Source organism: Oryctolagus cuniculus, chromosome 5 (genome assembly GCF_051225735.1).
Source record: "Oryctolagus cuniculus isolate XC-2025 breed Fujian yellow rabbit chromosome 5, ASM5122573v1, whole genome shotgun sequence".
NCBI classification, from domain to species: Eukaryota; Metazoa; Chordata; class Mammalia; order Lagomorpha; family Leporidae; genus Oryctolagus; species Oryctolagus cuniculus.
This window is the reverse complement of record NC_142871.1, coordinates 165,594,661-165,606,845: the sequence shown is the minus strand read 5'-3', so window position 1 is coordinate 165,606,845 and position 12,185 is coordinate 165,594,661. Positions and strand designations below refer to the sequence as shown.

The 12,185-nt window shown below is 51.6% G+C and overlaps 1 protein-coding gene across 7 annotated transcripts in view; it reads left to right on the top strand.

Moving 5' to 3' along the window:
- The window catches only part of CDYL (chromodomain Y like), a 157,370-nt gene that overhangs the window by 92,149 nt on the left and 53,036 nt on the right, over positions 1-12,185 (top strand). For 6 of the 7 annotated variants that reach the window (XM_089334514.1, XM_089334512.1, XM_089334513.1 and 3 more), the window contains one exon: positions 7,607-8,273. The exons of the other annotated variant lie outside the window; for it this stretch is intronic. In XM_089334514.1, the coding sequence (XP_089190640.1) occupies positions 7,979-8,273 (295 nt within the window). In that variant the 5' untranslated portion in view covers positions 7,607-7,978. The remainder of the gene's footprint in view (positions 1-7,606; positions 8,274-12,185) is intronic. 7 annotated transcript variants of the gene reach the window in all.

The window sequence follows — 12,185 nt, the reverse complement described above, 5'->3', positions numbered from 1 at the left end:
TCTTACAGGTTTTGGGGACTTGCGCCATTCCTTACTGCCGCCTCCCCAGGTGTGCACCGCAGAATCCACTCAAGGGTTTCTGGCCCTGCCTGTCTCAGCTTCTCCCAGTGCTCACGTCTCGGGAGGTTAGCTTGGTCACTGAGTGCACCTGTCCCCAGAAACAGGTCATTTTTTCCCAGCTGCTTCCTGGCTCTTGATTGGAACACAGTTCTGAAAGTTCTGGACTCTACCTCAATCCTCCTGCACATCTTCCCCCTCCGCTCTGATTGCCTTGGGGGGACAGCCTAGCCAAGCCAGGGCCTGCAGAATTCAAACTTCACTGTGTTTCAGCCACCTGGGGTTGAGTCCTAGGTCACAGGGAGGATGACGGCCACTTAGTTTAGATCTGCGGCCCACTGCGTGCAGAGCGGAAGACACCAGAGCGCTCTCTGAGCCACCTGGGGTGCCCTTGTCCCTCTTGCATCTGGCCCTTCCTGACGGTAGACCTGGGTGTGGTTGGTAAACAGGTGAGATAGCTGCTGTGCCGTGGGAAATGCCCGCCTGGTGCCAGCAGAAGGAGCACCTGTGCTGGCACCTGGGGAGGCACCAGGAAGAGAAGGCATTCCTGATCCTTGCCCTTCAGAGACCCCTGGAGGCTTCGTCGGGAAGGAATAAGCGCCCTGGTGGAGGCACTTGAGTGTAACTCTGGGGTCTGCTGTGCCTGGCCAGATGGATGGGAACTCTGTCCATTCCTGTGACCTAGTTGAGAACGCGGTCAGAAGCAGCAAAGGATGGCTCCGGCACCTGCCACACAGCACACCTGTGAACACCCCCAAATGGGTTCTCCGCCCCCACTCGCGACCATCGCCACAGCGTTGCGTGCAGCAGTGATGCTGCCTGGCGGGTTGTGTGGACACAGGGCAGGTTGGATTGACAGCTCTCGGCAGTACCTCTGAAAACAAGAGCAAAGGTAGTCATTTGAAGTGTGAACTGTACACCTTTGCAGCCATTTGGAAAGCTGTGTTGGAGGCCTGGTCCACCTGTGCCCCTGCGGTGTAGGGCCCCCCAGGGGAGCCATCGTAACTATAAACACCACTTTCCAGGGCCGGCGTGTACCACGGGGACTGTGCTTGTGTGGAGGTCAGGTGTTTGTCTTGCACCCTAGGAGAGTGATCACCCAAGACACACAAGTGATAAAGGAAAAACACCAGTAGATGCCATTTGGAGAGTGAACCAGCAGGTGGAAAATCTCTCTCTCTCTCCCTCTCTCTCTCTCTCTCTCTTTCTCTCTCTCTCTCTCCAGCTCTACCTTTCAAATAAATAAGTCTTTTAAAAGAAAAAGAAAATGCGCTGCCCTGGGAGGTAGTCAGCCTTGACTCACTGGTTAGATTTTACGGATGATAGAACTGCTCCAGATACCCCCTGGCAGGCTGGCCATCCATGCTAACGCCTCCTGTTAGACAGGAGGATGTGCCAGTCAACAAACTTAAGGAGAAGCCATCTGGCTTGCTTGAGTTGGAGCTTGATGTTTTATGAGCTGGTTTAGCTGGCGGGGCTCCGGGGACGGGAAGCAGGATAAAGGGCACTATTGCAGGGTTGCAGTCCTGGTGTTTGCAGTCCTGTTGCTAGAAGCTATCACTAAATGTTCTGGGAGACAGATTAAGTGGATTTGGTTTTAGCTTCTGTGGGTCTGATTGATCAGAGTGACTGATGGATTGGGTAACCAGAGAGGAATTTGCCAGAAGTCAAGATGTTGTAGAAGCAAGGGGCGTGGGTGTTGCAGGGAGATAACTCTCCAGGGATCCCTTGGCGCAGAGGTGCCGACTGCATCTATCTCTGTCTGATTGTAGCAGGACAGCGTTTCGAAACAGAAACAGTCTCCCTTTAGGCCACAGGACAAGTTTGCTTTCAGCTGGAGGTGGGGTCAGGCACTCTGTTTTTGTTGTTGTTGTGTCTCTCTCTCTCTCTCTCTCTCTCTCTCTCTCTCTCTCTCTCTTTTTAAGATTTTTTAATTTATTTGAGAGGCAGAGTTACAGACACAGAGAGGGAGAGCCAGAGAGAGAGGTCTTCCATCTGCTGGTTCCCTCCCCAGATGGCTGCAATGGCTGGAATGGGCCGATCCAAAGCCAGCAGCCGGGAGCTTCTCCCAGGTCTCTCACTCAAGTCAGGGGGCCAAGCACTGAGCCATCTTCCACAGCTTTCCCAGGCCATACGCAGAGCCAGGACTTGAATCGCGCCCCCGCCCCGTAACTCTGTTTTCTCATCAGAGAAACTGCCAAAGTGTCGGCACCATTTTCCATCTTAGAGGAGATGTGAGTTTCAATTTCCCTAAGACTCGGCTTTTATTGTGATAGTCCCTGGTGGTTGTGCAATGGTGTCTCACTGTGGTCATGATATGTGTTTCCCTATTGACCATGTTTTCGTGTGCTTATGGGTCATTTACGTGTCTGCTTTGGAGAAGTGTCTGTTCAGGCCCTTTGCCATTGCACAACTGGGTTATCTTTTTATTGCTGACTTATAAGACTTCATAAATTTGTGATCCAAGTTCCTCGTTGGGTAAGAATGTCTCCTATTGCACAGGCTGTCTTTTCACTTCCCGGGTTCCGTTCATTCACAAACGCTTTCCATTCTGGTGTCCAGTATATCTGTTTTCTCCTTGGTTGCTTTCATTTGCAGTGCTGTGTCCAAGAAGCCATGGCCTAATCCAAGGTCACAGTTTGCATGTCTGTAGTCTTCTTTTAACTCTTCTATGTGTAGGATTTTATGCAGTTGAGTTAAATTTGTGTATGGTGTGAGGTTGGGGCCTCCTTTTATGTCTAGATCATCCAGTTGTTCGGTAGCAGTCCTTGAAAACATTAATATAGCGGTCTTGGCACTCATGTTGAAAGTCACTTTTTCCTAGCCTCCTTGTTCTCTTCCGTTGATCTTTTTGCCCTTGTCACACTGTATTGATTACTTTGAAATCAAGGAGTATGAGTTCTACAGTGTTGTTCTTTTCCTTTTTGAAGACATTTGGGCTATGCTGAGACCATATGGTCCTCTGGATTTTAGGATTGGCACGCCAATTTCTACAAAGGAAACAAATGGAATTGTAATAGGGATTGCATTGATTCTTTCAATGAATTGGAGGAGTATTACCTATTAACACTCCTAAGGCTTCTGCTACATGGAGTGGCTCCATTTAATTAGATACTTAATTTCTCTCAATTTTTTATTTTTCTCAGTATATAAGTTTTGCACTTTTGTCAATTTTCCATTTTTTCCCTTTTGATGCTAAATGAATTATTGATTATAAATGAAACTTTTCTTAATTTTATCTTTGGTTTGAGCATTGCTACTGTATAGAAATTCAGTTGATTTCTCTGTATTAATATCATATTGTTAATCTCAATGAACTTGTTGGCTCATCTTTTTTGATGGGATCCCTAAGGTTTCCTACTTAGGAGTTCATGTCATTGACAAATGAGGATAATTTTGCTTCCTTCTCTCTAATGTAGATGTTTATTTTATTTCTGTATCTTGTTTAGTCACTGATATAGCAGTTATAAGCATTCTTGACTTGTTTCTGATTTTAGGGAGAAACCTTTGTTTTTCTACTGAGTGTGGTGTGAATTTGTGTTTCATGTTTCCCTGTAAGTTGTTGAGAAGGCTCCCCTCAGTTCCTGGTTTACTGAGTGCTTTCATCGTGAAGAGCTATTTAGTTTCTCATGTGTTTGTGTGCGTCTGTTGAAATGACCTGTAATCACTCCCTCCCTCTGTTCTGTTGAGCTGCTTATTCACACAGTAAGTTGTAAGTCGTGGTCGTTTTTGTATGCTGCTGGATTCACTCTGCTGGTGTCCTCTGAGGGTATTCAGAGGAAGTGTTGGGCTGTGGGTTCCTTTGCTTGTGATATCCTCGTCTGGTTTGGGCATGAAGGTAATATCAGCCTCATAACCTGAATTGTGAGGAGTTCTCCTAAGTATTGGGAGAGCTTTGAAAGGATTGGTATTCCTTAAAAAATTTGATAAAATTCCAGTGAAGCCATCTACTTCTGTGCGAGAATTCATCTATCACTAAGTCGATCATTTTTTCTTGAGGGTCTATTCAGATTTTCTTTAATTAGTTTGAATAGAAATTTGTTCTTTCAGAAACTTGTCCATTTCATCTGCGTATCTGATCATTGGTATGTACTTCTTCAGAGCATTGTATTTTTTTATTTCTGTATGACGTTTAACATTTTTATTCTTGGTTTTAGTAATTTGTTCACCTTTTTCTTGATCAGTCTGGCTAAAACTTTTTAATTTTATTGATCTTTTAAAAAAGACTTGCTTTTTAAAATACTTTTCTATATTTTATTTTATTAAATTCAACTCTAATTCTATTATTGCCTTGCTTCTGCTTGCTTTATGTTCTCTTTCTAGTATCTTAAGGTACACAGGTTACTGATTTGAGATCTTTCTTAGAGTTTTTATGTATCTGGAAAGCTGAGAAAGAAAGAAAGAGGGACCTCCCATCTACTGTTCACTCCCCAGTGCCCACAATGCGGGGTTAGGTGAAGCCAGTGCAAGGAGCTTGGAATTTAATCTGGGTCTCCCACGTGGGTGGCGGGAACCCAACCCTTTGAGCCCTCAGCCACTTACTGCCTCCCAGGCACCTGCTGGCAGGAAGCTGCAGAGTGCAGCGGGAACTGGAACTGCGGCGCTCCGGCCACGTGCCCTGCCCCGTTTAAGAGCCAGTGCTTGCAACTCGGAGTTTCTCTCATCACCGCTTTTGCTGTACCCCGTACCTTTGTTTTGGAAGGCAAAAATAGAAGGGGAGAGAGAGAGAGAGAGAATGAGGATTTCCCATTTCCCATCCACTGGCTCACTCCACTCCCCAAATGGCTGTGACATTTCTCTGGGTCTCTCACATGGGTGCAGGGGCCCTAGCACTCCTCGTAGAGCCGTGTGTGTGGTCTGTGCTGGGGGTTGTGTTCTGTAGCTGCCAGGTTGGGTGTCCGGTGGATGTCGGTGCAGTTTACGTGTAGAGTGGTCCAGGTCCTTCCTCCTTGACCTTCCATCTCTTTGCTCTGCCCATTCTTCAACATAACATTGAGTTCTCCAACTCTTGTTGTCAGATTGTCGCTTTCCCATCACTGCTCTAGGCACATATGCTTGTAACTGTTACATATAGCCTCCTGTATGCTTTAGGTCTAGTAATATAATGAGATACATACCACTTTATACCACTTTATAGAACTGCTTTTTAAGTCTGTTAAGAGAAAAGTTAAGAAAAAAATACATTTTTACTGTCTTTTAGAATTAGATAATTACCCTTACAGTTCTGTTTGCTGTGTGTGTGTGTGGATTAGAATTTCCATCTGGTGTACTTGCTTCCAGCCTAAAGAATTTCTTTCGTATTTCTTACGAGGCCAGTCTGCCAGCAACAACAAAAAATCTCTGTTTTTGTTTATCTGGGAATGTCATTCGGGAGTTGGTTGTTAGACTTCATGTTTTAGAGCAGTGTTCATTCACAGCAAAATTGAACCGAAAATAAAGTTCACACACCCCCTGGACACACACAGCCTCCCTCGTTGTCAGCATCTCCTGAAGGTGCAAGCCCCTGTCAACTCCCAGCTACAAAGTTTGTCCTCTGAAGCCTGAAGCCTGCACGACTCGGCTCCCTGCCTAAGGCAGCTGCCTGCACAGTAGCTCTCAGCAAGAGCCGGTTGGTCCCTCTCCAGTGTCTTCCAGTGGCTGTTGGTCCCAGTGATACCTGCCTGTTGCCCTCCGATGGTGTTGCAGGAGTCTAAAACGCATAGAGTGCACCTGCTGTCCTGTGCATCGTGGCTGAGCCGCTCAGCACTGCCGGCACCCGTGGTTTCCCCTCGTGGCCGTATTTGAAAGGTAGAGACCTTCCACCACCTGCTTACTCCCCCAAGTGCCTGCAGTCACCGGAGCGAGGCGAGGCCAAAGCCAGGACTGGGGAACTCGATGCTGCTCTCCCACTGGGTGGCAGCAGCTCGAGCCATCATACGTTCCCTCTCAGTGTGTGCATTAGCAGACAGCTGGAAGCGGGCACAGAGCCAGGACTCGAACTCGTGTCCCTCCAACATGGGGATGCAGGTGTCCCGAGCAGCGTTTCAACTGCTGCACCAGAATGCCTGCTCCTGCAGGTAAAACGTTTACACTGTTCCCTGCCATGAAGTTGATTGCCATGGAATTGTCCAGAAAGAATCGTTTACTTAAATTGAAATCACTTGCACTCTTAGCTGTACCTGTTCACGAGTGAAGGGGCAGGAAAAAAAAATCCCTTCGGAAGCGCCCCTCGCTGTCCTCAGTTCCGGGGGCCCCTGTGTGCTGATCTGGCATTGCTGTTGGACTCCGGAGAGCTGTCAGGCGTGAACCCCCCCTGTGACGGAGCAGGGTCCGTGTGCTCTGAGTCCTTCCCACGTGGAGGCGGCGGTGTGCCTCTGCTTCCCGCTGTGTCCGTGGGGAGGGGCTTCACCCTGAGTCTCTCAGGGAGGTTTACTGGAGAGGCTTTGGGGTGGTGTTTTGTTTCAGTCTCGTTGATTTTCCGAGAGTAGGGGGATGGCAGGGTCGGATGTTTTCTCCAGAACCTCTGCGGGTGTGCTCAGTCAGCCCAGATTTTGCAACCTCAGAATGAGGCTCAGCGTGGGTCATCTGAGCTCACCTGTAACTTTGCCAGGAGTGTACTGATGGTCTTGATCAGCCACGGGCTTTAGTGTCCTTGGCTGGAGGCGCCGTGTGGCTCTGGTCCTCTGCCCATGAGGTGGGAGCCGCCGGCTGCCTTGGCGGTTGCGGTCCTGGTTTCTGTATCATCTCAGACGCGAGGATCGATCCTCAGGCTTTCTCCAGGAACACAGGGGTGTTGCGTCAGCTGCCGTCTGTCCGTGTGGCTGGGACAAGCTCTCCCTTCTGCTTCAGGGTGGTGGGATGTGGCACCTGATAGCAGCATGCTCATGTGACAAGGCGGTATAAATTTGAAAAATGTGTTACGGGTCTATGATCATCAGAGATGAACAACACTGTCTTTCAGAGATGCTATCGAAACAGTAATTAAACCAAGCCTTGGAGGCACACAGCCGGCCCGCGCAAGCCGCTCTGTTACAAGTGTTAGCTCTTCTGTAGACCTTCCTGGCTTTCGCCAAGAGCCCCAGGGTCACATGTGCAGCACTGGCCACGCCTCCCCGGGAACCCACTCGCCCGGCCCCTCGCTGCCCCTCAGAGCGTGCTGTCTCCACCATGGCCACACGGCTGCTCTGCTGCCGCGGGCCACCTGCAGGTGACCGGGCATGGGCACAGAGGACCAGCGGTGCTCCAGTCACCCCTGTGAGAACTCCCTCAGCCAGTCTGGGCTGAGTGCAGAAACAAAACGCGTCCCTGGGAGTCCCAAGCCAGCCAGATACGTCACGCCGAACACCATGTGCGTTTGATTTGACTCCATGCCAAGGAAGCTGCCGAAATCTCTGACGTGTCCTGGTGCCGTGTTCCCCAGTGACCACGGGGAAGAGTGGATTTCCTTGGTCTTCGCGTAATCTCTTGGTTTTCTTTTCTGTTTCAGATATTTTCTTGTGAAACCGTTCTCTCTTCAGATGACACATCTGATATTTTCTCTTTTTTAACTTTCGGTTCCTTTTCCAAACAGGTGGAAAGGATCGTTGACAAAAGGAAAAACAAGAAAGGGAAGACGGAGTACCTGGTGCGGTGGAAGGGCTACGACAGCGAGGACGACACGTGGGAGCCCGAGCAGCACCTGGTGAACTGCGAGGAGTACATCCACGACTTCAACAGGCGCCACTCGGAGAGGCAGAAGGAGGGCACGCTCGCCCGCACGAACAGGACCTCCCCCAACAACGCCAGGAAGCAGATCTCCAGGTCCACCAACAGCAGCTTCTCCAAGACCCCTCCCAAGGCGCTGGTCATCAGCAAAGAACACGAGGCTAAGAACAGTCAGCTGTTCGCCACCAGCCAGAAGTTCAGGAAAAACACAGGCCCGGCCCTGGCCGGCCGGAAGAACATGGACCTGGCCAAGTCGGGCATCAAGATCCTTGTGCCTAAGAACCCCATTAAGAGCAGGACCGCGGTGGATGGCTTTCCAAGCGAGAGCCCCGAGAAGCTGGACCCCGCCGAGCAGGGTCCCGAGGACACGGTGGCGCCGGAGGTGGCCGCGGAGAAGCCCGTTGGAGCTTTGCTGGGTCCCGGTGCCGAGCGAGCCCGGATGGGGAGCAGGCCCCGAATACACCCATTAGTGCCTCAGGTGTCCAGCCCCGTGACCACGGCCATGGCCACGGGCTTAGCTGTTAACGGAAAAGGTAAGCGTCCCAGCGTCTGGGCGGGCTGCCCCGGGCTGTCGCTCACGCAGCGCCCTGGAGGACAGCCCCAAGAGGACGCAGGTCCTACTCCAGAAGCGGCCCTCACGCTTGTGTAAGTCTAGGGGCCCGGGACGGCGTCGGCGGGAGCGCCAGCTTCTTTCTTTCCTTGGAGCCGTTGGCGTGTTTCCCTCGCCGTGCGTCTTTGCCTTCCACGAGCTGCCTGCCGCCTGCCCCGGGCTTGCTCGGAACAGCTTCCCACTCTGCACAGGTGACTGGTTTTCCGTAGCTGCCTGCCGTCTGAAGCCGACTACCGTCCTGCCTCTCTGAGTCGCTGCCTCTTGTGAGAAGGGTGCACCTGCAGTTTCCGAGTGTGGCCGGCGTGGGTGGGGAAGCCAGTCTCCTTCTTCTGCTTCTGTGCTCATTGAGGGCCTCGCTTGCCTAACGGAGCAGCGAGAGTCTGGGTCGTTTCTCTGCAACCACCCGTTGTCCAGGCCCAGTGCTCCCGTCAGCGTGGTTGGTGTGCCGGGTCTTCCTTTCCCCTGCGCCTGTCCCTGCTGCCCCTCACCCGGACCTGCCCGGCTCCTCAGACAGCACCCAGCTGGCTTGCTTCCCCCACCTGCCCATGCCTCACTGGCCTCCAGTTTTGATTGAATTCTATTAGATGTTTCTCTGCTGGAAGTCCCACTTTGGGCCCTGATATTTCTCACCACCCAGAACTCTCTAATAGGACACCTGCTTTCTGCCGTTTTCCATAAATCTTGGACTCGCGTGGGAAGGAAGTGGTGGGGGTTGCTGATGTCCCCCTGCCCCCATCCCCTTAGGGAGCAGGTGCACTGCACTCCTGCATGTGTGTGCGTGGGTCCTCACCTGCTTGCCCACACCAGCGTTGGAGCAGCTTGCTCTGTCCTCCCTTGCCTCGCCGACTGTCTCAGTCGTCCTCTGTCTCAGGGGCCCTTTCTCTCCTTGAAATGATCAAAGAAGTTTAGAGGTGGAAGGGACTCAGAGTGATGACAGTGAGGGGAAGAAAGAGTGAGAGAGAGCTTCCATCTACTGGTTCACTCCCCAGATGCCCACAACAGCTGAAGCCAGGAGCCCAGAACTCCACCAGGTCTCCAGGTACTTTGAGGGACACCGGCAGGAAGCTGGATTGGACGTGGAATAGCCAGACTCTGATAGAGGGTGCGTGCATGGACAGGACTTCATAATAAACATGAGTGGCACACTCCTTGGCACGGAGGGTGGGGTGGACTCCACAGGCAATGTGAAGTTCACGGAGAGGGGAATCGGAGCCCGGGTCTCCTTCCGTTTCCAGCCTCCTCGAGACGGATGAACACACACGCTTTCATTGCTGCCTGAGGGCCGGGCAGGGTGCAGGGCAGCGTGGCATCTGCAGGCTGCGAGTGGCTCTCACGTTTCCTCAGGTTGAACAGCACCGAGAGGACTGTTTCCTGATGTGAGGAATACAGAGCACTCAGAGTTCAGTGTCTGCACGTAGTTTTACGGGGACACAGCTACGTGCATGCGTTTTCTTACGTCGGTGGTGCTGTGCTGTCTGACCCACGGCACTGTAGGAAGCCACGTCCTGTGGATTGTTGATGAGACCTGTGGACCTGCCTTCTGCTGTCCACGGGAGTGGTGTGCTTGTGCAGTTTTATGGGGAGACCAGGATTTTCAAAATTTTCACCCAGCAGGGGTTGAGAACCCTAGCGCTTTGTCGTGAACCCCAAAGTCCAGCCCTGCTGGGTGAGCACCAGCAGCATGGTCCTCTCCCTTCGCTGAGAAAGGACCCCCCCCATCGCGCCCAGTCTCCACACTCCACCTGTGCCACATGCAGAACGGACCTCGGCGAAAGCCTCGGTTCCTTTATGTCTCGCGTGTAAGGAGGGGGAGCGGCTTCCCGCCTGAGAAACTTCCGTGGAGGTAGCGCGAAGGGGACACAGACGCCGAGAGCTGTGTAGAGTGAGGTGGACGGGGGTGAGAGCGCGCAGTGTTCCAGGGCCCCCGCTGGCCCCGAGTGCTAGGTGCCTCTGTCCCCTCACTTGGCCAGAGGACAAGTGGGGCCACGCAGGAGCATGTTTGGGGCAGTGGTGGCGTCGCCTACAGATGAACAGGAAAAGGACCAGCACCCCTGCCCCCTGCATGTGTCCTCTCCCAGAGAAACGCCGTGGTGAGCACCAGTGGTGCCTGCAGCAGCCGGGCCGTGGCCGCCTGAGGACTCCGAGTTGTTTGGTTTCGCTGCTCCTGCTGACCCTTCATGCGTCCCCTGCAGTAGAGCGCAGGCTCCGATTGTGCTGTGCCAGGGCCGTGTCCCACGGGGTCCGGACGGGGCCTGCTGTGCCTCAGTGCTCTGCGGCATCTGTGCAGGGCATGACTCCGGTGGGAGGGGCGGTTCCCCAATGCCAGGATCTTGCGGCCTCTACCGCCGGCCCAGCGTAAATGGGAGGGAGAGGGGAAAGGAAGAAGCAGTGCTGTGGAAGTAGCCAAAGTGTGGGCCAGAGAGCCCTGAGCGTGCGCCCTGAGTGGAGAGAGGCTGTCCCGCGCGCCTACGTTTTCAGGGCAGTTGTTTGTTTTTGCTTTCCAGATTAATTTTAGAGCCACATAAGAAAACCGATTTGTTTTTCTAAAACTAATTGAAGCAGATACTGATGGAGTTTTTGGTAAATGAACCATCTCCTGTTCAAAACATTAATCATGTGTATTTGAGGGATATTTTTGCCACTGCAAACAACAGATATTTGAGTATCTGTTAACAAAGAGAGTGAATATTTCTGGCGTGTTGGAGCATACACACGATTACTTTTACAGAGTCACCATATGTGTATTTGGTTTTTAACTGTGTTAAGTATGAAATAGGATTCTGAAAGATGGAATAAGGCTTTGAAAGATGAATATATTGCTTCACCCAGAAAATGTGAGGAATATGTTCTTTTCATTTAATAAAATAGAAAGAGCACCCATCCACTTGGCTGATTCACTCCCCAAAGGCCTACAGCAGGCCCAGGCCAGGGGTTCAGGCCAGGAACTCAATCCAAATCTGGTTCCTGGGTGACAGGAACCAGCCATTGGAGCCATCACCACTGCCACTGACTCCCAGGGACTGCGTCAGCGAGAAGCTGGACCTGGGAGACAGACCCAGGGACTGCAGAGTGGAATGTGGGCTTCCCAGCCAGTGTCTTAACTACAACCCTAGACATTTTTTAATTTTTAAATTTAAACTTTTTATTGATGCAGCTCTTTTCTTTTTGCTCTTTGTTACCAGGTGATTAGTCTCTTGCCGATATATTTTATGTTTATAGCATGTATACATTGGAGAGGAGTAGGGGAAGAGACAGACAGCTCCCATCTGCTGGGTTACTCCCAAATGCCGGAGACAGATGGGATTGGGCCCAGGCCTGAGTGGGAGCCAGGAGCTCCATCTGGGCTTTCTACGCGGGTGGCAGAGACCTGGTTGCTTGAGCCATCGCTGCTGCCTCTCAGGGTCTGCATTAACAGGAAGCTGGAGTCAGAATCCAGATGGGGATGCAGGTGTCTTAGCAGACATCTTAACTGCTGGGGTAACTTGATTCTGCCATTTGTTTTTAAAAAGTATTTTAGGGGCCGGCGCTGTGGCGTAGCGGGTCAAGCCGCTGCCTGCAGTGCCAGCATCCCATATGGGCGCCGGTTCAAGTCCTGGCTACTCCACTTCTCTGCCTAGGAAAGCAGTAGAAGATGGCCCAAGTCCTCGGTACCCTGGACCCTCATGGGAGAAGCAGAAGAAGCTCCAGGCTCCCGGCTTCAGATCAGCCCAGCTCCAGCCATTGTGGCCTTTTGGGGAGTGAACCAGTGGATGGAAGACCTCTGTCTTTCTCTCTGCCTCTGTAACTCTACCTTTCAAATAAATAAATAAATCTTTTAAAAAGCATTTTAATAAAT